The 25,720-nt window shown below is 36.9% G+C and overlaps 5 protein-coding genes across 5 annotated transcripts; 3 read left to right on the forward strand and 2 right to left on the reverse strand.

Annotated features, from left to right (window-relative positions):
* Nucleotides 1–5,777: 5,777 nt before the first annotated feature.
* Nucleotides 5,778–6,379, forward strand: GCK72_026037 (uncharacterized protein; the record flags this gene model as incomplete). Its single annotated transcript, XM_053736622.1, has 3 exons — nt 5,778–5,949; nt 6,002–6,162; nt 6,206–6,379. 3 exons carry the CDS (start codon nt 5,778–5,780, stop codon nt 6,377–6,379), a joined length of 507 nt encoding a protein of 168 aa, XP_053580188.1.
* Nucleotides 6,380–8,972: 2,593 nt separating this feature from the next.
* GCK72_026038 (uncharacterized protein) lies at nt 8,973–11,422 on the forward strand (the record flags this gene model as incomplete). Its single annotated transcript, XM_003101981.2, has 7 exons — nt 8,973–9,114; nt 9,169–9,480; nt 9,570–9,755; nt 9,810–10,106; nt 10,161–10,583; nt 10,632–11,271; nt 11,320–11,422. 7 exons carry the CDS (start codon nt 8,973–8,975, stop codon nt 11,420–11,422), a joined length of 2,103 nt encoding a protein of 700 aa, XP_003102029.2.
* Nucleotides 11,423–12,273: 851 nt separating this feature from the next.
* GCK72_026039 (uncharacterized protein) lies at nt 12,274–13,027 on the reverse strand (the record flags this gene model as incomplete). The annotated part of the gene is made up of 3 exons (XM_053736623.1): nt 12,274–12,339; nt 12,427–12,944; nt 12,991–13,027. The coding sequence occupies 3 exons, from the start codon at nt 13,025–13,027 to the stop codon at nt 12,274–12,276; spliced, it is 621 nt and encodes a 206-aa protein (XP_053580189.1).
* A 2,294-nt stretch (nt 13,028–15,321) lies between these two features.
* GCK72_026040 (uncharacterized protein) lies at nt 15,322–18,216 on the forward strand (the record flags this gene model as incomplete). Its single annotated transcript, XM_053736624.1, has 7 exons — nt 15,322–15,643; nt 15,722–15,916; nt 16,204–16,497; nt 16,583–16,756; nt 16,811–17,107; nt 17,162–18,065; nt 18,114–18,216. The coding sequence occupies 7 exons, from the start codon at nt 15,322–15,324 to the stop codon at nt 18,214–18,216; spliced, it is 2,289 nt and encodes a 762-aa protein (XP_053580190.1).
* A 1,171-nt stretch (nt 18,217–19,387) lies between these two features.
* GCK72_026041 (uncharacterized protein) lies at nt 19,388–21,780 on the reverse strand (the record flags this gene model as incomplete). Its single annotated transcript, XM_053736625.1, has 3 exons — nt 19,388–20,175; nt 20,219–20,357; nt 21,772–21,780. The coding sequence occupies 3 exons, from the start codon at nt 21,778–21,780 to the stop codon at nt 19,388–19,390; spliced, it is 936 nt and encodes a 311-aa protein (XP_053580191.1).
* Nucleotides 21,781–25,720: the final 3,940 nt, after the last annotated feature.

Consider the following 25,720-nt stretch of genomic DNA (forward strand, 5'->3'; position numbering starts at 1 on the left):
TATAACCTCAGCGTTATATATTTTAATACATAACTAAATGTTTATGAATTACCCGATTCTTCTTGAAGCTAGACGTATAGTTTGTAACCACTTGCAATGTTATGGACATAAAATGAAAATAGGCAGTTCAGTAGAGAAGAAACAGAATATTTTCAAGATATTATAACCTCAGCGTTATATATTTCAGAACATAACTGAATGTTTATAAATTACCCGATTCTTCTTGAAGCTAGACGTATAGTTTGTAACCACTTGCAATGTTATGGACATAAAATGAAAATAGGCAGTTCAGTAGAGAAGAAACAGAATATTTTCAAGATATTATAACTTCAGCGTTATATATTTCAGAACATAACTGAATGTTTATAAATTACCCGATTCTTCTTGAAGCTAGACGTATAGTTTGTAACCAATTGCAATGTTATGGACATAAAATGAAAATAGGCAGTTCAGTAGAGAAGAAACAGAATATTTTCAAGATATTATAACTTCAGCGTTATATATTTCAGAACATAACTGAATGTTTATAAATTACCCGATTCTTCTTGAAGCTAGACGTATAGTTTGTAACCAATTGCAATGTTATGGACATAAAATGAAAATAGGCAGTTCAGTAGAGAAGAAACAGAATATTTTCAAGATATTATAACCTCAGCGTTATATATTTCAGAACATAACTGAATGTTTATAAATTACCCGATTCTTCTTGAAGCTAGACGTATAGTTTGTAACCACTTGCAATGTTATGGACATAAAATGAAAATAGGCAGTTCAGTAGAGAAGAAACAGAATATTTTCAAGATATTATAACCTCAGCGTTATATATTTTAATACATAACTAAATGTTTATGAATTACCCGATTCTTCTTGAAGCTAGACGTATAGTTTGTAACCACTTGCAATGTTATGAATGTAAAATGAAAATAGGCAGTTCAGTAGAGAAGAAACAGAATATTTTTAAGATATTATAACCTCAGCGTTTTATATTTCAATACATAACTGAATGTTTATGAATTACCCGATTCTTCTAGAAGCTAGACGTATAGTTTGTAACCACTTGCAATGTTATGAACATAAAATGAAAATAGGCAGTTCAGTAGAGAAGAAACAGAATATTTTTAAGATATTATAACCTCAGCGTTATATATTTCAATACATAAATAAATGTTTATGAATTACCCGATTCTTCTAGAAGCTAGACGTATAGTTTGTAACCACTTGCATTGTTATGAACATAAAATGAAAATAGGCAGTTCAGTAGAGAAGAAACAGAATATTTTTAAGATATTATAACCTCAGCGTTATATATTTCAATACATAAATAAATGTTTATGAATTACCCGATTCTTCTAGAAGCTAGACGTATAGTTTGTAACCACTTGCATTGTTATGAACATAAAATGAAAATAGGCAGTTCAGTAGAGAAGAAACAGAATATTTTTAAGATATTATAACCTCAGCGTTATATATTTCAATACATAAATAAATGTTTATGAATTACCCGATTCTTCTAGAAGCTAGACGTATAGTTTGTAACCACTTGCATTGTTATGAACATAAAATGAAAATAGGCAGTTCAGTAGAGAAGAAACAGAATATTTTTAAGATATTATAACCTCAGCGTTATATATTTCAATACATAAATAAATGTTTATGAATTACCCGATTCTTCTAGAAGCTAGACGTATAGTTTGTAACCACTTGCATTGTTATGAACATAAAATGAAAATAGGCAGTTCAGTAGAGAAGAAACAGAATATTTTTAAGATATTATAACCTCAGCGTTATATATTTCAATACATAAATAAATGTTTACGAATTACCCGATTCTTCTAGAAGCTAGACGTATAGTTTGTAACCACTTGCATTGTTATGAACATAAAATGAAAATAGGCAGTTCAGTAGAGAAGAAACAGAATATTTTTAAGATATTATAACCTCAGCGTTATATAACGCGTTCTCTGTAAGACTCGAGCAACGTGTGCCCTAGGGACAGATTTTTATACAAGCATGTATTATGGGCCTCTAGTAACCCATATTCACAATATTGGCTCCCGGCTCGCAGGTACGGTAGTACGGTAGGTGCTCAAAGGTGCAAAAATGAAATTTTTGCTGTTATGTCGTAGAAAGCTGAAATTTTTACCATGTTTCATAGGTGTAAAATGAAGTATTTCCACAAAGTTTCGAAACATGGTTCGAAAAATTTCTCGAGTTGTAAGATAAAATCATCAATTTTTAAAGTATTTTTGGATTAAATTGAAAAAAAAGTGCCATTTTTGAAATAACATGTCTGAGGATTTTTTTGTTTTAAATGAACCACTCAAAGTTCTTTTTAAAAAACAAGACATCGCCCTATATCATCGATTCCCAACAGTCGAAAAGTGACAAAGTTGAAAACTAAAAAAATCGAATTTTTGAATTTTTCATTTTTCTCGTCAGAAATAAATAGTCCATGTTTTTTTGAGTATTTTTTGTATTGACACTTTTTATTTTTCTTCACAATATCATACTAAAAAATTACAATTTTTGAAAAAAAATTTTTTTTTGATGATTTTTTATGTGAAAATTTTTTTTTCAAAAAAGTATGAAACTGATAATTTATTGCAAAATTCTTGTTTTAAATACCAGAAACTATTGTTTTAACACCGTTTAGGTGTTTTTATAACAACTACGGATAAGAGCAACTCGAATCACAACAAGACCGAATCAGAACTGCTCTGTGCGATTGAGAGTTCGAATATTAAAAGTGTTTCTTTATTATTTTTCTTATTCACGATGTTTCATTCTTTTCCTTATTTATCTTTGACTTTTGTTCACTTTCTTTTTTGACGGAAGACTCGGTGCACCGATCGGTAGAGATGGAAAAAACTCGTTGACTCGGAAGAGGTCTATGATGAGAACAGCGGAGAAAATAGTGATTTCCAAAACCCTATTAATTAAACTAAACAAGACAACCAACGATATTTTTGAATTTTAAAAGCTGTCTTCAAATTTGGTTCTTTTTTTCAAATAAACGAATCAACAAATTCCAAAATTTTTTGGTGATTCGGTGTCGTTGTGATTCGAGTTGCTCTTATCCGTAGTTGTTATAAAAACACCTAAACGGTGTTAAAACAATAGTTTCTGGTATTTAAAACAAGAATTTTGCAATAAATTATCAGTTTTATACTTTTTTGAAAAAAAAATTTTCACATAAAAAATCATCAAAAAAAATTTTTTTTTTCAAAAATTGTAATTTTTTAGTATGATATTGTGAAGAAAAATAAAAAGTGTCAATACAAAAAATACTCAAAAAACATGGACTATTTATTTCTGACGAGAAAAATGAAAAATTCAAAAATTCGATTTTTTTAGTTTTCAACTTTGTCACTTTTCGACTGTTGGGAATCGATGATATAGGGCGATGTCTTGTTTTTTAAAAAGAACTTTGAGTGGTTCATTTAAAACAAAAAAATCCTCAGACATGTTATTTCAAAAATGGCACTTTTTTTTCAATTTAATCCAAAAATACTTTAAAAATTGATGATTTTATCTTACAACTCGAGAAATTTTTTGAACCATGTTTCGAAACTTTGTGGAAATACTTCATTTTACACCTATGAAACATGGTAAAAATTTCAGCTTTCTACGACATAACAGCAAAAATTTCATTTTTGCACCTTTGAGCACCTACCGTACTACCGTACCTGCGAGCCGGGAGCCAATATTGTGAATATGGGTTACTAGAGGCCCATAATACATGTTTGTATAAAAATGCAAGCCCTAACTTCTTTACAGACTCTAGGCCCCTATGTACTATGGCGATGCTCGAGTCTTACAGAGAACACGTTATATATTTCAATACATAACTGAATGTTTATGAATTACCCGATTCTTCTAGAAGCTAGACGTATAGTTTGTAACCACTTGCATTGTTATGAACATAAAATGAAAATAGGCAGTTCAGTAGAGAAGAAACAGAATATTTTTAAGATATTATAACCTCAGCGTTATATATTTCAATACATAACTGAATGTTTATGAATTACCCGATTCTTCTAGAAGCTAGACGTATAGTTTGTAACCACTTGCAATGTTATGGACATAAAATGAAAATACGCAGTTTAGTAGAGAAGAAACAGAATATTTTCAAGATATTATAACCTCAGCGTTTTATATTTTAATACATAACTGAATGTTTTTGATGGAGACAATTCCAACCTCTGGTCACAGGGCCATGCACTCACATCGAAGTTAACGAAATCGGTACGTTGTCTCAGTTGATATAATTTGAACAGTTCCTGAATATATAAAAGCATATGGTGTCTTCTTATCAGGACCAAACTTTCTGGGAATTTTTTTTTTCATCAATTCATCAGAGATTTTATTGAATTATCAACGTTACCCCAATTTAAAAAACGTTTAATGACGATCATTATATTTATTATATTAACACTCACTTTTTTTCAAGGAGTTTGACGATATCAGGAGTTCACGGAGACCCAAGCGGTGGAACTACGAAAACAACATCAATTAATCGGTTTACATCTTTATCAGGTATTTTAATACAAGTGACTTGATGAACAATTGATATTCAGGTCACTTTGTGGTGCTTGCAAAAGAACAAAATATTGAGCACTAAAAACTGCGGAAATTTGAATGTAAGTTGAATCCTGTGAAAATTACCGGAAATTATTCTTTCAGGGAATGATCAAAACGGAACCACGCTATGAATTTGGAAGTTTCGTCTATGAGTAGCCGCAAAATGGATTTTCGCCAGCTTTGTTGTTTTTATTCTTGGATTATACATAAACTTTTTCCATTTTGTTTTCCTGAGCCTTTTTACATGATGCACAATCTTCAAATAATCATTTTTGTCTGTTTTTATTAATTTCTTTGACATGCGCCTTTATACTAAGCACAAAAGTGAAGTTTCTATCAATATTAAAAGTATGATAGAATAAGATAGATGATGATTCAGCCGGATGGTGAATCATAAAAAAGCAATAAGATGAAAAGGGGCACGAAACTTGGAGAATGTACACTGTACAATCGAGTATACCTTGTGACTCGTCGACCGGAGTTCTTTTCTCGTCCCAGTTATTGCCGAGTCGGATCAAACCGAAGTAGATCGGAAAATTATTTCGGAAGTCAATGAGCAATTCTTCTAACAGTGAAATGAACAGAAGTTTGGTCTGTTCTGGTGATATTTTGATCGCTGAAAAACGGTTGACCAGGGAATGGGTCATCAGGTGTAAACAAAAAAGTGTAAAAAAGAGACCAGTCGTCTCGTTGCTTTCTATTTCAATAGAAAGGAATTTAATATATATAAGAAAAGAGAGAAGACTCTCTGGAGGCAATGTGTAGAGGTAAGAAAGTGCAGAGTTTCCGATTTTTCTCCAGCCCCGCCCATCACAAAAGAAGCAGGCAAGAAAGCATCATTCATTACATGTAACCCCTCTTTGAGCGGCCGATTGCTGTTCTATTCCTGTTATAAAGTTTTCCTTATGAAAACTCATTATTTTTATTGAAATCTAGTATTATATTATGCTCTCTCGCCCATCTAAATGAGAAAGTAATATTTTTTTCATAGTTCTTTGAAAATCTTCTGGAAAAAATCATCAGCTTATTCGTTGTATCAGAATGGCTCCACCAACGCTCACAAAACTCTCGACGTTCCACAATCCGGACACTTCCTGCTAAGAGCGACAGAGAATTTTATTGTAGAAATAGGATCGAGAAGATTTGGTGGCCGCGACAATGACCATGAGATGGTGCAACTACGCGCAAACAAAACAATGGATCATTTAAATCATGCTCAACTTCAACAAGGATGTAGCAGCTTTATAGAAGATGAGTGCGCAGAATCGAATGATGATGACAAAAAAGAAGAAGACGATGATGATGATGATCACGAAAGCGACGAAACGTCTACAAAACGAAAATCAACAAATGTCATGAGAAATAATGGTAAGTGTTTTAATTTTGTGAGAGTTCACTTATTTTTATTTCTCAGTTTCAGAAAATTGCCTGCCTTATGCTCTGAATCAGTGTTTGATGTACAAGCAATACACACTATGTCGAGACTTGAAGAATAGAAAACAGTACAATGATTCTTTAATGAAGAACGACAATGAGAGATTATACAAAACAGTTCATGATGGAGTGAAAAGACTGGAAGAGGTAAAAAGCTCTTTTGTCAACTTTGTAATGTTCATTTTTTCAGCTAGCGGGCATGAAGAAGACTACAAATTTCAACTGTTCGGCAGTACCAAGTTATGGTTTTCATGGAGAGCTCCTACACTGTCGACGAAGTCATCAACGACGTCGATACAGAAGGAGGATGCTTGTACCGATGACACATCATCAATTTTCTTACTTCTTGTTAGTTTTTTGTTAGTTATGTTTATATTGCTTTTCGTATATATGCAAATGTTTATATTAAAATGACATTTATGTTTTTAATTGAGTAGTATAAAAGGGAGCACGCTTTTTCTTATGTTTTCTGATTTTATTCTATTGTTTTACTCCTGATAATAAATCTATTGTGTTGGAACAAATCTTCGATATTTCGACATACACTGGCTTAACATTTAATCATAATTTTTGTGCTGAAACACCATCGCACTTTGATGAGCTCCCACATTTTTTCATTTATCAAAACATATATTGTATCTTTTTAGATTTAATTGAATTATTTTCTCCCCCTCCCACATCGCCCCCGCCGCCGCATCCGGTCGAGCCTCCTTACAGTTTCCTGATTTTCATGTGGGAATTTTATTATCGAAATAAAAAAGTTCCGACATTTTTTACCGACGCGTGTTTGCGGCCTTAGTGCTAAATTTAATAATTTTCCACTAAGTCCGCAAACACGCGTCGGTAAAAAATGTCGGAACTTTTTTATTTCGATAATATGTCTTATTTATGATTTTCTTATTTTATTATATGGTTATCTTATAATTCTTATTATCTTATTCTTTAAATAAATATGTTTAATTACCCAAGTTTGAGGTGTCCTGAATCTAAAGAAGTAAAGAGCAACGTCCTACCACTGACTACTACTGTGCGCAATTTCGTGGTTTTTAAGGGCACTAAAGAGAGCCGTATCTTTTCCACACCAATAAAATCATTTTTTTACAAATAACTCTTAGTTTAGCCATTCATTTCAGCGTTCTCAAAAATACGAAACAGGCCCAAAATCAGCCCTTTGACTTCAAAATTCACTAAAACTTAATCGATTCTTCCCATTTCTTCTAATTTCAAGCTCTCTTTGTCACATCGTCGTTGTTCCTCCAAGCAAAAACCTTGGACGCATCGCTTCCTTCACTTTTCTTTCGTTTTGGGTTCCCTCTTCCGTAGTTTCCCCATTTTCCTTTATATCTCTACCGATAGTGGTATTATGGCGCATCTCACCTTTTTTTACCAACCTTTACACTACTGATCCCGTCGAACAACAACGTACTCCGCAAATTCCAGCGCAAATTGTTTAATTTCAACTAAAAAATCATTTTTTATCGGAAAAACGCTTCGAATAGCTTCCTTTCGCCAAAAACAGTGCGAATTTAACTATTACAAGCAAAAGCGAAATCATTTCAAAAAGAAATACCATCATTCTAACCAAAAGATGACTAAAATAGGATGACCCTGTCATTTTTTATTCATCTGCTCCATTTTTTGGTTTAAATACAAACTTGAATGGCGAAAACGCACCACAGGCGTTTTAGACTTGATTGACTTAGTAAAGGATGAAAAAACTCTGGCTAGATATACTTTTTTACTAAAACTGATTGAAAAATTATTCATCAATTGATTTTAATTAACTTTTTCGAATATTTCTCAAATATAACATCCAGTTGGAACCCTGACACTTGGAAAAAAAGGGAAAAAACAATTTCTGTTCATTAGTGCTTCTTTTCTTTCGCGTGTTCAGTTTTTCTGTATAATTGTAGCATGTTTTTTGTGATTTTATGTGTAAATTATGACTAAGAAAAAATTATTTTCTCAGTAGAAACAAAAGTAGCTACAGATCTGCCGTTAGTTGTGAGAAAATTACATTATCTTAATTGTTTGTCAGTTGGTTTTTTCTCATAATACACTTTCCCTACTGAAAATCATATTCGTTAACTTCTTTGTTGTCGTAAAAAGGCTGGGTGGCCTAATAGACCAACAATGTATGCTGTGTTTGCACTTCTTCTGCAGACACCGCAACGCGCAATTGCGGACTACGCCCACGCACTGCCATTTGCCATCGATGTTCCAGGTCTCATTCATTCCTTTTTTTCTTCTTTTGCCCCCGTTTTCCTTCTTCCGGTCCCCCAAAATATTGCATCACGAATTTTTTGAGCACAATGCGTTGATAACATCTATTTCAATGCGCTATGATTGCGATTTCGTCCCAATCACTGAATAGCCGGCTGTTGAAAAAATCGGCTATTTAGATTTCCAAATTGAATCAATTTTTGAAACGTTGTGGTAGTTTTCTCGTGCGTGTGTTGTGTGGGAACAGTAGTACGTCGCGTGAGGTCCCCAACGAGCAGGTTTGAGTCTTCCGAGTCGCGGTGCGTGCGCCTCGCTGTTTATACTGATTCCGCCTTGAAAATGCACAAAAGATTGTCAAAATTTTGGGCAAATTCAAATTTGGCGCTCAGTCAAATTCAAGTCAAGTGACCAGTGACAAAACAAAGAACTGTGGAAGTGAGTTAATTCAAAATTACAAAAAAGCGGGTTCATTCGCCCCTGTCTCGTCATAATTTGAAACTATTTTGTTTCCCGATCCATTTCTGGGATACTCGTTAAACCCAAACTTCTTGTGTCCGTCTCATCTTTCTCCCAGGTGTCTTTTTATTTTTTGAATTCCGTGCGTTGCTTCACTTTCAATTGATTTTTCGATAGAATTTCCGTCACTGTTCTCTTGTTTATCACGTTCTTTTGATGTATATATCAGTCCTCATTCACTTTTTCGTTTTTCAGGTAGATCAACTTAACATTCTGAGATGTCATCGTCTAAAGACACTCGCCCTAATAGGGATTTCATCCCACTAAAGCATCGTCCGGCGGGACTCGTCTCTCAGGAAAACGATAGTTATCGTTCCCGATCAAACCCAAGATCCGGCAACAAGCCGTTCTATAAGCATGGTGAGTGTAAACTGCCCAATAAGAATTTCACCAAAACTGTATCTGACTTTTCAGAGAATATTCATGCTAATGGAGTTGACAATTCTCCTCTTGGGCAAGTCTCGGATTTCAAGTTGAAGTCTTCGGATAGATGCGTCACATCTATTAATGAGCGGAAAAGTGCATTCAGCTATTGTTCTACCGACAACAGCAATAACCAGAATTTCCCGGCCAACTACTCTATCATCTCCATGGGTTATTATCAGGAGGACAAACGATTGAACGGAAATGGAAGCGGTCACAAAGGACGGGACAACCAGCGCGGGAACCGCAATTCTAGCTCTCGGTCTGCTGTTGGAGTTGGAAACAAGACATTCAATGGCTATGGTGAGTAAAGATTTCAGGCAAAATGACTCATCCAACACATCAAACTCCCTTAAATCTCCAACTATGACGCCTAAAATAATCATTTCCAGACAATCACCATGACAAATCGCTCCTGAATTATCATGATAGTGATGAAGTGTTTGTCGACAACGTCACGTTGGATGCCAGTGTTGTGAAGAACAAATCTTCAGAAGGACCCAATTCCGAGGCACGCACCAAACGTGCCCGTTCCTGCTCTCGTCGTAGTTGCACCAACAAGTCTTTCACAGCGTTGGGTGAGTTTATTTATCCGAATTTTACAAACAATTTCAACATATTCCCATTTTCAGATGGCTGCTACAACAAGGACTACATTCCTGTCACGCATCGTCCAGCCAGAAAGGCTGACGACACCTTTTGCACTCGCCCACCACTGCCACGTGTCAGCGTGAGAGTCGCCTTGAACCAAACATCAACTGGAACTGAAGACGGAAGCTCTCAAGCAAATATCTTCACCAAAAGAGGTACTCGTAATGGGGATTTCATCCCAGTAAAACACCGTCCGGCGGGACTCGTCTCTCAAGAAAACGATAGTTATCGTTCCCGATCGAACCCAAGATTCGGCAACAAGCCGTTCTATAAGCATGGTGAGTGTAAACTGCCGAATAAGAATTCCCCCAACATTAAATCTGACTTTTCAGAGAATAATCATGCTAATGGAGTTGACGATTCACCTCTTGGGCAAGTCTCGGATTTCAAGTTGAAGTCTTCGGACAGATGCGTCACATCTACTAATGAGCTGAAAAGTGCATCCTGTTTCGTTCCAATGCAACTCAACTTGTTTATGAAGAAAGATGCTGTCGGAAGTCAAAAGTCTGGGCACTATAAACAAGAGATATCTGGAGATGGTCTAGTGACGAGTATTGTGAATAGCAAGAAGGTCACGAATGACGGAACGGTCGAATGTGTAAATTCTCGAGTTAAGAAATTGATCACTGAAAGTATCCAAGCACAAAGTCAAGACGACGCCAAAGTAAACAATCCAACTGCTCACAAGCACATTCAAATTTTGCCTGGAACTGAACCTTGGTTTTGGGAACTTTCCGAAACCAAAAAATTCCAACGTAAGTTAATTCAAATAACCGAAAACCTATTATAAATATTTATTTCAGAACCATCAAACAACATTGTTCCATATTCCGACAACGGATCGGGATCGGAGGCTGTGACTGATGGTGTCAAAACAACTGACCGTGACTTTGTTGTGAGAAAGTGCCAGGAAGAATCTTTGCCCAAACTCCAAGGCCAGTGGAATCTTGTGAAGATGCCGGCAAATATTCCAGCGTACCGCGAAACCAACGGCGATCTCAACAAAACGTTCTCTGGTTTTGATGCAACTCGTGTTGAAGATTTGTATTTGGAGAACGAGTTGAATGAGACTATCAGAAACGACGAGGAGGATGATACATTGGAAATTGCTAACGGCAACACTGTCAATATCGTTTGGTCGGACCAATGGACACATTTCATGAAAATGAAAGAGTTTGCATCTGACGTTTTCCCAAGCGGTGGGATTGCCGGCGTTTACACTTGCTGGGCTGGAGGAGTTTTAGAAATGCCATATATCGTAGTCGCAAAAGATTTCATCATGTTTTACGACAAGACTGAGGCGCCACAGAGGATGCCTCCGCACTTTCAGTTTGAGCTCCTCCCATTGGTCAAATCATCCGATGATCGGATTGTGCCCGGAGTGTATCACTACGTTTCTGTTGATCACGAGATTTGGCCATCGTTGATGTCGCTTGGGGACCAGTAAGATATTGTGATTGCTTAATTTTTATTAAATGTTATTTTTTTCAGTTTGAACAATGCTTGTCACTCAGCAGACCTCATCTACTACAAAGATGATAATCTCAACAAGGTGTCGACATCTTCCGTTTTTGACTCCAACAAGAATCAATAAGGATTCTCTCATAATTGCTCTAACAAAAGTGTTTACTTGTATATTGTACTAGATTGTGCATTTAATTTTCTTTTGCTTTTCGAATGTTGCCTTGCTCTCGGTATTGAGCAAATCTCTCTTTTTTTTCTCTCAATTTTTTGATTAACCAACTCTTACATAATTGTGGCAATCCCGAAAATAAACTGTAAATAAGCATTGATTGTTTAAGCAGTTGGTATTGTTATTTTGGTCTTTTAGTTCGTATGAAAAAAACTCAACTAAATATACTGGTTTTCAGAGATTCCGCTATACAGCAAACGGTTTTGACTAACAACCATTGAAAAGATGTCGCCTAAATCCAATAACGTATGATTATGAAGAATTCTGCGAATGACGACCTTATGGCTGTTTCGGAGTGAGAATACTTCCGGTCATTTTTTCCTCTTTTGTTGTTCCGTTATTTCAAAAATTCAGTAGTCATTGATACTTCTTTCAGAAAACCGTAGTCCTAAGCAATAAACAACACAAAGCAAACAATGCCAGCTTTCAAGTCACAACAAAACTCGAGGAATCCAAATGGAAGACAATGGATTCTTGATATGTTTTGTAATTTGAAACTATTCGACTACTTTGACTAATTATTAGATTAAATACATATACGTTTCGGAATTCTCTCGGAAAAACAATATGCAATCACAAAATTTTTGTTTTTTCCTTTTTCTCATGAGAACTGATCAAGGAGTTGGATATTTTGGACAAATTGCTGATTTTTGTTGATTTTTCCCTCGATTATGCATGATTTATTAACATTTCAGAAAAGTTTGACACAAAATTCGCAAGAATTCGATAGATGAAATATGTTTTCTCACTCATCACAGCTCTATCAGGATTCCATCTTCTCGTTTCTTACTCATAGGTCCGCGATCAAGATTTTGCTTCTGTAAAATAGAATTGTTAAGCTTGCAGACTGTTTTTCACGTTCTCTGTCAGATATAGAACATTAAAAACTATTTTAAAAAACTTACTTTTACAATAATTCCCAAATTTTCCAATCCCATAGCGTTAATGATATCAACTGCAGCTTCTGCGAGAATCGGAAGAGCACAACGTGGAATAACTTTGTCGTCAGAGTAGATCACTTTGAAAGGGAGTTCCCTTGTAGATTTTCTCTTCTCCGCTGGCTGTTCTGCTTCCACGTTCTTTTTATAGTTGACAGAAGGAAATGCTGTCAAAATTGGATCCCGATAACGGATAGTTTTTGCGATGGGTGTTGCGTGCTTCATCTTTGCCTTATTCCGAACTTCTTTGCAATGGTTATCAAAAATGGATTTTCTTGCAAACGTAGCGTCACAGCAATCGCAAGTGATAGTACCAGGGAGCTTGTGGACAGTGGTCATGTGGATTTGTAGCGGTTTATGCTCGTTCGGCAAGCGATCATCGCACAAAAAGCAGTAATGCGTTGGTGGATGGTTTCCGTAGACGTGTTCACGAAGATTTCTTTCGTACTTGAAGATTTTATGGCAGTGACGACATGGGAAATGACCTGGAATTGAATATTGAGAATTTAAGTGTTAAAATAAAGAGCTCACCGGCATTTTTGAGCTTGCGAAGGACGTCTCCTGACATCTGATTGGAATCACCACGACTATTTGTGGATAGCCAAGTCAGAATCACTGACAAAATTGTTTCAAAGAATATTCTAGAATAAAAGAAAAAATGAGAAAGAGGGAGAGGCGATCGGTAGTTTTTCTCGATTCGCTCGTTCCTCCTATTTCAAAATAAACAAATGAAAAAGATCGTTCACGGATGATTCATAGTTTGATGGGGTTGGGGTGTGCAAGAATAAGTGTTTATGCAAAATAATGGGATTGATGTGTGACTAAATTGATATATTTCTGTTTCTTTTCTCATGTTTTGTGAAGAAGAAAGGTCATTATTGCATGGGTACGGTATTATAGAAGGTGATAATTCAAAAATGAAATCACTAAATCAGTAAAAAAATTTGGGAAATGGATATTGAAACTGAAATTGGTGGAAATCAAATCGTTCCGCTAAAAAGGCTGGAAACTTTGGCTGCTGTGAATGGAAAATGATGAATCTTTGATAATGTGTCACTGAGTTAATGGCTCTCTTATAATTTCAATTTCTATAGGAATTGTAGATGATTAAACCTAGAGCTCGATTTTTGTAGTTGAGAACTTTTTTGTTCCGAAACTCCCTGAAAAGTTATAAGTGATCAAAGTGGAAAACTCAAAAATTCAAAATCTGTAGCTAAATTGGTTGATTTGAGGAAGAAGTTGCTTTGATCACCTGTAACTTTTCAGTGTGTGCCCCTCCCCTTTAAAAAAATTTTAACTGCAAAATGAAGCTCTCAATTAAGACATAAGGATAACATACAAGACCCAATCATTTTCCATTGACAGTATCCAAAGTTTCCTGTCTTCTGAGCGAGATTTTGCATATCAGGTTTAGCGCAACCATAAGAATCACGCTTTTTTAAAAATATTATTCACCATAACTGACCGACGGTTCATTTTTGTTAGTTTTTATGGAACGTGTGGTTTTTATGCAACACGTTTAGAGCAAAGTACCTGACAATGAATTGAACCTAACATTCCCAGGTTTGCCGACAGTCGTGAGAAAAGCACATTGTCTTAATTGTTTTTCAGTTTATTTTTTCTTATAAACCACTTTCCGTACAGAAAAACATATCCGTTATTAATTTCTTTGTTTTCGTAAGAAGGCTGGGTGGCCTAATAGACCAACAGTGTGTGCTGTGTTTGCACCTGTTCTGCAGACACCGCAACGCGCAATTGCGGACTACGCCCACGCACAGCCATTTGCCCTCAACGGTCCCAACCTCACTCATTCCTCTTTTTCTTCTCTTGCCCTTTTTTTTCTCCTTCCGGTCTGCGAAATGACTGAGCCATACATTTTTAGTGCAAGATGTCTTGATAACCACTATTTCATTGCATTATCATTATGATTCCGTCCCAATCACTAAATGGTCGGCTGCTTAAAAACTCGGCCACGACTCGTTTCATATACACGGAATTTTGCTTTTTTTTCTCGAAAACAAGTTTTTCACATTGAAAATGAAAAACTGGTATACCGTAACAAAAAAAACGCGGCCACATCTCTCATAATACATGTTCAGTATTAGAAATCATATCCGTCAACTTCTTTGTTTTCGTAAGAAGGCTGGGTGGCCTAATAGACCAACAGTGTGTGCTGTGTTTGCACCTGTTCTGCAGACACCGCAACGCGCAATTGCGGACTACGCCCACGCACTGCCATTTGCCCTCAATGGTCCCGACCTCATTCATTCCTCTTTTTCTTCTCTTGCCCTTTTTTCCTTGTTCCGGTCCGCCAAATGACTGAGCCATACATTTTTGCGCACAATGCGTTGATAACCACTACTTCATTGCGCTGTACTTCTACTCTATGTTGTGCACTCCTTGGATTTCGCGACTTTCGCCATCCCAATCCGTTCTTCCCAGCGATTTTTGTTCACATCTTTCACAGTTCTTTTGCAGTTCTTTTGCAGTTTTCTTTTGCTGAGTCTCATGAATTCGGTAACACTGTCAATAAAATCTCATGTTTTTCGGTCTGCTTGGATTCTCTCTCCTCTCTCAACCTCTGCTGTCTTGTGGGTTCATTCGCCGTTGTTGTCATGATTTGAAAATACTTTCTCGATCCATTTTTGGCACATTCATAGAACTCAAACGTTCGTGTACCATCTCATCCAACGCCTAGGGTTTTTTTCTGTTTTTGATTTCCGTGTTGCTTCATTTTCATTTGGTTTTCGATAGCTTTTCAGTCACTGTTCTCTCGTTTATCACGTTCTTTTAATGTCTATATCAGTCCTCCTTCACTTTTTCGTTTTCAGGTAAATTGAAACACATCAAAACTCGCCTACAATGTCTGCCAACAATGACAAGAAGATTCGCCCATTTGGAACAGGCTGGAAGGAACAAGGGAAAAAGCAAGCCGGCGCCTACGGAAACTCTGCCCTCCAACGCAATGAGTCTAACCGTTCTTTGGAATGGGAAAACGTGTTCTATGATGCAACTGGCGGTCGTCGCAACTCTAATCGATCGGTACAGAATTCTTCAACGTCGAATGGAAATAAATCGAGGAGCCAACACGATGCGGCCAACCGCACCTTCGGCCACGAGCAAGAATATTACGATGCTCCGATAAAGTTCAGTCATCCGTCAAACAGATCCTTCTGTGCTAACGGTGAGTATAACTATTAGATATTGACATCGTTTTACCATACTTGTTAGTTTTGTGACATTCAATCATTTTCATTTGCAGAAGCGCCGTATTTCCATCCGACTGGCAATGGTTACAACAAAGTGCAACGTGCGCGTGTCACAAGTAATACAAGCACCAATAGTGGGACGTGTCGTGATGAACTGAGTGGAAGTCTTGGTGGTGGTCGAACAACGAAAAGTTCCAGGATCAACTCTGCAACGTCGAATGGGAACTTGATGTTCCACGGCTATTCAGGTTAGTGATGTTCCACGGTTATTCAGGTTAGTGGGATATATGTATATATTCTGTTTTTGACATATTTTTGCTGTTTTTCATAATAATTTACAAACAACTTTTGAATAGCAAAAATATGTCAAACACTGTGAAATTCTGAGTTGGCGCGAGAAATGATTCTGCGTCTCGCCGATACTTTTTCGTTTGCGGTGGAGCGCAGTTGTAAGAAAGGGTTAGCTGCTAATAAGTGAATCAAATGACTTTGAAAAATTTCAAGTAACTTGTAACAATAAAATATCAAATTTCAGGCGACCAACATGAATACTCGAAGGCCAGCGGAGAGCCAATCCATTCGACATATGTCAATCGAAATGGTGGAAATCGTACGAAAAGTGACTCCAGCAGCTATCCAGCTCCCGATGTCAACTACATTAAGAATTTCGTTTCCCAAAACGCAGTCAAATCCATCGGTTCCTATCAAAAACAGAAAGCAGTGAATGAAAGTGCGGGCGAGCACCGAGGACGTGACAACCAGCGCAGAAGCCGCAACGCCAGCGCTCGGTCTGCTGTTGGAGCTGGTAACAAGACTTTTAATGGATATGGTGAGTGAAGGTTTCAGACAAAATAGTTCATCTAACAGACCTTCATTAAATCTCCGACTACGACTCTTAAAATTTCAATTTCCAGAGCTCCAGCTCGACAAATCCTTCTTGGAGACGGATTCTATGATGTGTGATGAGGTGTTTGACGACAACACCACGTTGGACACCACTGGAAGACAAGATCGTCTGAATTACTGCACTCGTTCAAGTCATGACCGCTCCAGTTCTTGCCGCACCAACAAGTCTTTCCTATCGTTGGGTGAGTTTATTTATCCGAATTTTACAAAGAACTTCAATACATTCCCATTTTCAGACGGCTCACACAAGAAGGACTACATTCTTCTCACGCATCGCCCAGCCAGAAAATCGGATGATTTGCACTGCGCCCGTCCACCACTCCCACGCGGTGACGAGAAAGTCGATTCGAATAAAACATTCTCTGCAATTCGATATGGAAGCTCTCAAGCCAATGTCACCATCAAAGGAGGTACCCGTAAAGAGGACATCATCCCATTAAAATTCCGTCCGGGTGGAGTTATCCCTCAGAAGAACGAAGGTCGTCAGTCCCAACTGAAACCAAGATTTGGACACAAGTCGTTTGATAAGCATAGTGAGTGTAAACTGAAGAATAAGTATTTCAGTGACATTAAAACTGACTTTTCAGAGAACTATCATGTCAACGGACTCGACACGGCTCGTTGCGCACAAGTTTTGGTTTCCAAGTTCAATATTTCTGGCGGGTGCTCCACTTCAAATGATGAACTGAAAAGTACATCCGTCACAAAGCAAATCAACTCCGTTGCTATGCAAACAGCAGACGGAAATCAGATAAGTGGACACCAACAAGAAGGATCTGGAGATCCAGGGGATGTGATCGGTTATGAGAATACTGCAAATGCCACTGGTGACGGAAAGGTCAAGCGTACCGCTTCTCGAGTCGAACAAGTGATTAGTGGATACATTCAAACTCAAGACGACAGTCAAGACAACGCCAGTCGCCTCTACAATCCAACTGCTCTCAAGCTGAACCAAACATTTGGTGGTTTTGACTCCTCGTTTTCGGTTTTTACAAAAACGAAAGAGCAAGATCTTGATATTAGCCACGACAAAGAAAATTCTCTGACTGAAGTCAAAGGAGATTATGATTTGGAAAAAGATCTGCAGAGGACTGTCAACGCCGAGTTGACCGGTGGATGTGTTATGGAAGCTCCGACGAATCGCACCCTAGAAATTGGCAATAAGAACACTGCCATTGTCGTTTCGTCAAATCCATGGACGCATTTCCGAAAAATGAAAGTTTTTGCTTGTGACGTTTTCCCAATTGATGGAACTGCTGGAATTTATATTTGCACTGGTGGATCAGTTCTGGAAATGCCCCCTTATGTGGTCGTGGCGGAAAACTATATTATGTTTTACGGAAAGGATGAGGAGCAACAGAAGATGCCTCCAAAGTTCGAGTTCGAACTCGTTCCTCTTGTCGAACCTCACGATAATCGGATTGTAGCGGGTGTATACAATTTCCTTCCTGCAGATCACTACGTCTATCCATCAGTGATGGAACTCATTGAGTAAGATATTGTAATCGTGAAATTTTTATTAATTTATCTTTTTTTCAGGCTGGGAAGCTCTTACAGCTCGAGAGATCTTATGGACTACGAAGCTGATCGTCTCAACAAGGCCTCAACTTCTACGGCTTCTGATCCAACCAATAATGAATAGATGTATGATTGTCCTTTTGCTCTGATTATTGTGCTTATTTTTGAATGTATTGTGTTTTTTCCAACTATTTATTGTGTTTCATCTAACGCAATGTGTTTATCTCGTTCATTTGCAAACACTTCTTTATTTTTGAGAACGTTTTAAATAAACTGTGAATGTGTACTGTAGTTGGAATTGTTATTCAGGTCTTTCTGGTCGGATGAAAAAAAAGCTCGATCTACTAAAAAAAAGGTCTTTAAAAAATCAGACTTTGTTCTTTATTATATTTTTCTTTTTTTATAATTCCACTGAACACACTGATAGTCACCTCCTAGCTGATGTTTGCGCTTCAGGCCGTTTAATTACACTATTCACTTTAGCAAGTCATCAACTCTCTTATCATTAGAAAAAAAAACAATTGGCTCATTTGTTTCATTGATCAAAAACAAGAATCTTTTACTGGCACGACCTTACACCAGTTCTCCGTTCTGCACACCCTTATCTCACTTTTCATGGCCTGGCCTCGATGCGATGGGACACCAACTGACTTCTAGAGCGAGAGAATTGAGGAGAGATTGATTCCATTTTTCTTTCGAAAAAAGTGAACGAGAGTGCTCGAGAACTGGCAAGGGAAACTTTGCCTTACTTTTTCCTAATCAGTTTTTTCGCAATGATTCTAAAGCGCTATCTTCATCAGGCCGGACATTCAGGCCTTCGAATACGTCCAGCATGTGTGTTCTATTTTCAGCTGGCACATTTTTCATTCAAATCATTTTCATAAATATAAGTAGACAGTATGAGGTGTAGGAAAAAAAGGTGAGATACATTTAAGCAGGAATGTTGGAAGATGAGTTAGGAAGAGATAGAAGTTGTCAAAGGAGACTTTTTTTAGAAAACAGTTGGAAATGGGGTATAATGAGAGTAAAGTAAATACTAACAAGGGAAGTACAAGATTGACCGAGTTGAACTTTTTAAATAAATATGGGCAGAGGTAGTTTTTACCCTGAAGATTCCAAATCTGCAAAAAAAATTGCAAAACTCTCACGCGGGCAAAAATATAAGCTATCAAACTATCTATTGTTAAGCTATTACTGCGGGACATGCGGTCAAACAGACGAAGAAAAGTTTGACGCCTCATAACTCGGTCCGTGTGCTTCCCTTGTGAGAAAATAATATGGTAAACGATGAAACATCAAAACAAAGCATCAATTTGTTTGTTGATGTCTTCTTTTTCTTTTTCAGTCAAACTTTCAGATTCCAATCTTTGTTCCAACTTGAATTTCTGCACAGCTGGTTCCCAGGCAGGTTGTCCGGATAGAACATGACTGTTATCCGACATCTTTTGTGTCCAATCAACTGGTGGTGGTGGTCCGTTTGCAATTTCGATCCGTTTATGTGGCCGTATATACCCTTCTGGTATTTCAACAACTCTTTCTGTCCAGAATGGATCCTCACAGTATTCCACCATTTGATACGAGAAGCTGGGAGGGTAGAAAATTGCTTTTGGATGTTTTTTTGCAGGTCCACCAGGTAGTTTACTAACTTTTTCGAGTATTTCTTGCAAGATGGGCGGATCATACTTCACATTTCGTTCGACACACCGACGGAACACCGTGTTATCGACTGCAGTATTGCTTGCTTCCACTCTTGTCAGATAAAAGTTTCTGTTGAAATCTTCGACAGGATTGTTCCCGGTTTTGATTCCAATTTCCGGCAAAAGTGAAACCGCAAAGTTCATATAGCTTCGAACATCTTCATCCATTCCGTTTTGTACCTCACAGATCTCAAATACAGGATCTAGTTTGTAGTCTGCTGTCACTCCTTTTTTGTAGAATAATTGGTATCTATAGCACTTTTTAGTTGGTTTTTGATCGGAACTTTCCGTTGTTTCTTTCTTCTTTGCTGGGTCAACGTTTGTTTGGGTATTCAAGCTCGAAAGCTTCTCAATTCCATATTTTAATTCTTGGTTGGTTTTGCATCCTGAATGAAAACTTTATTTATGAATTCTAGTCCCTGAACCTACCTTTTTCATGTTGACGATTTTCTGATAACACAATTCGGTTGAGAGAATTACACAAATCTTTGTCTGGGACCACGTCATTAGGTGATGAATTGAGTTCTGGTTTAATAGGTTCCGCAGGTATGTCACGGATATTTGTTTTCTGGAAAATAAGTAATAAAATCCACAATATTGCGACCAGGTTGAAGATTGATTACACATATCAGTAAACTTCCAAAATGTTTCATTTAGACCTTCCTTATAGTTAGCTACAAATCTCCAATTGTTATGATTAGACTGTTAATTGAAAGAGGGCTTTTGTAAAAAACTTCGCTCTGGCTTACTGTTGCTTTGCCAAAAAAAGAAAAACGAGTTGAGGATGCAACAGTAACTCAGGGAAGTCGTTCAAAAAACATTGCTGATTACCAGATCAGCCTATCTTGGGACTGTCTACACATGTTTTGAGGAATAGGATCAGCTTTGGGATTGCTGTGTCTATATAACCTGAAAGCTCTGACTCTCAAGGCTTAGGAAGCTGGCCACTTGGACATCCTAAAAAAAAGTTGTCAACTACAAAAATGAAGAATAATGCATGAAGGCTGCTCACAAAAAGTTTCTGAGCCTTCAGATCAATTTTGATGATAATGTGACCAGAGTTGTTGGGAAGTAAACTCGGAAGTTAGACGGAAGTGAGTTTTATTTCGACAATATGAAACGAACTTCAAAATATGAAGTTAATATGTTGTATTGATGGTATTCCTACCTTTCGAGCAAAAAAAAATCCGAAATTTCTCTTATCCCCTACCAGTAGACCTGAAAAAGCAGCCGAATTTGAAACCCGGAAGTCGGAAGTCGGAAGTGAAAACTTTTTCAGGTCTACTGGTAGGGGATAAGAAACATTTCGGATGTTTTATGCTCGAAAGGTAGTAATACCATCAATACAACATATTAACTTCATATTTTGAAGTTCGTTTCATATTGTCGAAATAAAACTCACTTCCGTCTAACTTCCGAGTTTACTTCCGTACAACTCTGAATGTGACGTTCGAACAAAAAACTCTGATTTTGAGGTTCCTCACGGCCTTGGTGATAAAAAAGTTTTCCGAAAAGACATCCCACCACAGAAAAGTTGTCAATTACAAAAATATAGCTTAATGTTGAACTAGCTACTGTTGCAGTTCACTCACTACAAGCCGGCTCCCTTGGATACTGTAGCACCCCGAGCTGAAATATCTCATAATCTGCCTTCCAGAAGCTTTGACATGCAACAGTAACCCTAAAAGTAAAATTTCAAAAAAGGCGTTAATAGTTATGGTTGTAATTTCTGCTTTTCATTCTATATAAAAACAGGTTTTGTTTGATTAAAAAAAAATCAATTCTTTCCCAAGCAGGAGAAGTGAGCACGTGAAAAATTGCTTATTCACGTGCGCGAGAGAGAGAGGGAGAGAGACGACATGGAAATTAATCAAAAAACTGAACGATAAAGAGCACTTGGAAAATTTTTACCTTTTTTTAAACACATTTTCAGTATAAACCCCAAAACGTTTGGTTCGTTAGCTCGAATTCGATTCACTTACCTCATTCATTCTGCTTGAGCGGTTACAACTAACTTCTGACAACGTATTTTCCGTTATGAAAGCTCTGAAAATGTTACGATTGTAATTAATTTGATGAGGTATAGAAAAAACTAAAGAAATGACAACAAATGCTTTTAAAAGATATTCTACAAGAACAAGTGTAAACAATGATCTCTCACAAGCAGACAGCTTTCTCACAAGCAGACAAAATTTATTCAAACTAAGGCAAGGCCGGCACACTGCCCAGTCATAAGATTTTGTTAAAGGTAGATGCAGACATAAACTTTTTTTGAAGGTTGAATGATCATTGATTTGTTATGCTAAGAGTTGTGTACTTCTATGATCTCTAATAGTGAACAAAAAGTAGAAAAACGGAAAAAAAGTAATTTGTACGTTGTGCTAAAAGATGGGATAAAAGTAGAAAAAGCGCTAAATTTTAAAAAAGGAAAATGCTTGAAAATGGTTAGGAAATGGAAGTTCAGAATGATGAAAAACGCCGTAGAAATTGGACCATGACAAGAAAATGTGAATACATAAAAGTAATAGGATTCTGTTAAATTCTGTGGAAAAATGTAACCGTTGAGTTTGAAATAAAGTAATTTTTTTAATAAAAAACTTCAGAAACTACCGAGTGCGATAGCTGTGTTGAATAAAAAAATTTAAATATCAACTCTCAAAAAAAAAAGTTTTCAGAAGTTTGACTAGATTCAGTACCGCTCAAAAGGTTATCAACTTTGACTGTTTTCAGTGAAAAATGATCAAGGTTGATAACGTATGTCATCTGATTCTCCGACGAATTTTATTTTGTATGAATTGGACACAGCGAAAATAGCACATAATTTTTGAAGTCAATAACTTTAGTTTTTGTTAGTACAAACACTTTTTAACAAGTTACATGTAATCAAAGGCATTTCTCTCTGAACTCGTCTGAATATAGGGCATATTAGCGGAATTTTGGAGATTTTCACTTTGACCACATCTAACTTTCAAGATAGTGTCCCTACAAAAAAATAGTCAACTACAAAAATGATGTGCTATTTTTGTGCTGCCCAACCTATACACAATTGAGTTTATCAGACAATCGGGTGACACCAAAATACACTCTCAAAAATGGTCATTTTCCACTGAAAACAGACAATGTTGAAAACCTTTCGAGCGGTGGTGTAGATGTCTTCTCTTGTATTTAAAAAAGTGTCAAAGATCAACTCTCGAAAAAAAAATTATCGTAAGTATGACTAGACAAGTTATACCGCTACAGTATTCTATATATCATTTTACACAAATGGCGTAGAGCACTCACCACTTTCAGTATCGATGACTCACTAAATTTCAAGAAACTCTCTCCAAAAACTCCTTGAGGCTCTTGGAGGACGACTGGCGCCGCGACCGCCCAACGAGCACTCCTCCTCTCCCTCGCCTCCTGTGACCGCTTTAATTCTCTCTCGTCTTCTCCCCCTCTTGCAGTTTCTAGTTCTTTTTGCCACCCGGTTCTTTTCTATCACCAGCACTCTCTGCAAACGATGCAGTGTACGCGAAGAATTCGGGACCTCACACGAAGGCTCTCCTCTCTTCAGAATGATGAAGAGAGACGTGTGTCGCCACGCCACAACGTGTGTTGCAATGCGCTGCTCGGCAGGGAAAAGGAATAACATATGTAGGGGAAATCAAAATGAGAAAGGGGAAATGAAGATTGTGAAATGGAAAAAAGGAAACTGGAAACTTCCGGTGCCAATGTTTGGGGACAGTAGAACTTTTAAACGTTGAAAACGAGGCACATGAAATGACGTCATCAAAATAATCCTGTGTTAAAATGAATAGCATTGAAATCGAAACTTTTTCATCTGAAATTATTTGTTTCCCGATGGCTATGATTTTGACATTTAATACCTGCAGATTTACTTCAGACACAATAGTAGAGTCAACATGTGCAATTTCAATCTTTTACTAATTAATCAAAATGACATACGCGCGGTCTAAACTGTGTTTGTTCTAATCCTTTTTATCGATGTCTACAGAGTTGTTAAACACAATTATTATGGCAATTTACTGCCTTCAATTTATTATCATGGTGTTTATCCACTTTTTGAATGAGAATGCACAAATACGGGTTGATTTCTTTCACCTTCTTTATTGTAAATACTAAAAATGAGCATTTTGGAACGTATGAAATTTTTCTCTGAACTATAACAACCCAAATTTTGGTGCGCAGTTTTTATTCTTAGTTCCGTTTCAAACTATTGTTTATTTTTGCTATTTTTTCTCCTCAAGAAGTAGTTTTTCACCGAAAAACGTCGAATGTGCTGGAAAAATTACATTTAGCCCGAAATTGACGCTTATCTGATTTCTCTGTTATGAAATCCTTATTACTTTTTGTATTTATTCAAAACTGCCGTATTTTCTTTTCCAAATCATATAAAATCGATTTTACTCTCATTTCTCTCGGCTTTGTCTCCCAATGCATGACTAGGACGTCTTATAACACAAAGCGACCGCACTTTGATCTGGCTTGAATGCAGGAGTAGTTTTTTGTGTTTTTTCTAATCGAAATTTATCTGAAAACTCACTACTGTGTCAAATATTCATTAAAGCTTCAGACTTTTCTTATAAATGTGTGTCATTCAACCGGAATCAGCTTTTTTATTGTAGACAATTGTCGAAAATATCAGTTTCTCTTTGTTTGAGATTGTCACCACATCAAACTGCTGATAATCCTCTGACATCTGATATTTTAATTAAAATTTTCCGATTTTTCTTTTTACTCGAATTTTTCGACAAGAAACAGCTAAATGTTGTAAACAATCAAAGAAAATAATCGTTTTTTATTTATTTCATAATTCATAACGATCTGAAATTTGTTTTTTCTAGTTGTAACCCGGAACTAATTGTATTGAATCAATTTTCCATTTCGAAATGTATCGAATCATTTCTATTCTAAGTCAGCAGCTGTAGTACTTTTTATGTTCAAGTGAGGTGCAATTTTCAACGTATATTTGATGTTCTTCTTATTTTTGTGCACTTCTGGCAATTTACGAGGTTATTTTTTCCATATTCGTGTGTTTCGAGTGTCACCCAGCAGGAAACACTCAGTTTTTTCTCTGTGGGGAATCCAAGATGTCCAAAACACAGGCAAATCTGGAGAAAGAAAAATATTCTGCAACCAAATAATGTTCGTAAATCGTACCTAATCGCTCGTAAATCGACATTACCAGCTAAACAGCACGCGCGCTCACGGAGTGTCGTTTGTGTCGTAATGACGTATACACAAATGCGTGTATAACATTGGAGGCGTTCGAAGGAGGCCACGGGTCAGCTGCTCTCCTCTAACGCACTCATGGTTCCCGAGGTGCGATCGATAGTGTGTGTGTGTGGTCTGTTCAATGCTGGCAAGGTGTTTCTCTAGCTACACTCGCTTGGCCTCACTGTTTTTCTTCGTATTTTTCGCAATCCGCTTACATTTAGTTATTGATAATCGTTTTCCAATTTCAGCGCTCAAACGTCCACCACGTAAATAAGGAATGGGTTCCAGCTCAAAAATTGTCCAGTTGTTGCGTTCAAACCGGGTCAATGTTCTGATAGGTAAGATATATATTGTTATCGGTCCGCGAACACTTTGTTTGAAATGGTCTTGAAGCGAAAAAGATGGTTTTTGGTTCTATTCAGACCTGCAAAGCTCAAAAAGACGACATTTTGCTTCGAAACTCCAGGCACGAGTTCGAAAATCGATAATATTAAATAATAACAGTCACACACATAAAAAAATGCAATTATTATTTTCAGTACTCAAAAGATGGCGAGAAGAACATATAGCTTGCTTGGTAGAGAGTGCCAGATTATCAAACAAGACGAGAATAAACGATGGAATTCTGCAGACGCTTCCTTTTTAGTGGAACATCAAGACTGGAATCATTGGCAGTTCCTGAGAAACAATAATAAACAAAAAGAATGGACA

This window comes from Caenorhabditis remanei, chromosome X, assembly GCF_010183535.1.
Source record: "Caenorhabditis remanei strain PX506 chromosome X, whole genome shotgun sequence".
Taxonomy (NCBI): Eukaryota; Metazoa; Nematoda; class Chromadorea; order Rhabditida; family Rhabditidae; genus Caenorhabditis; species Caenorhabditis remanei.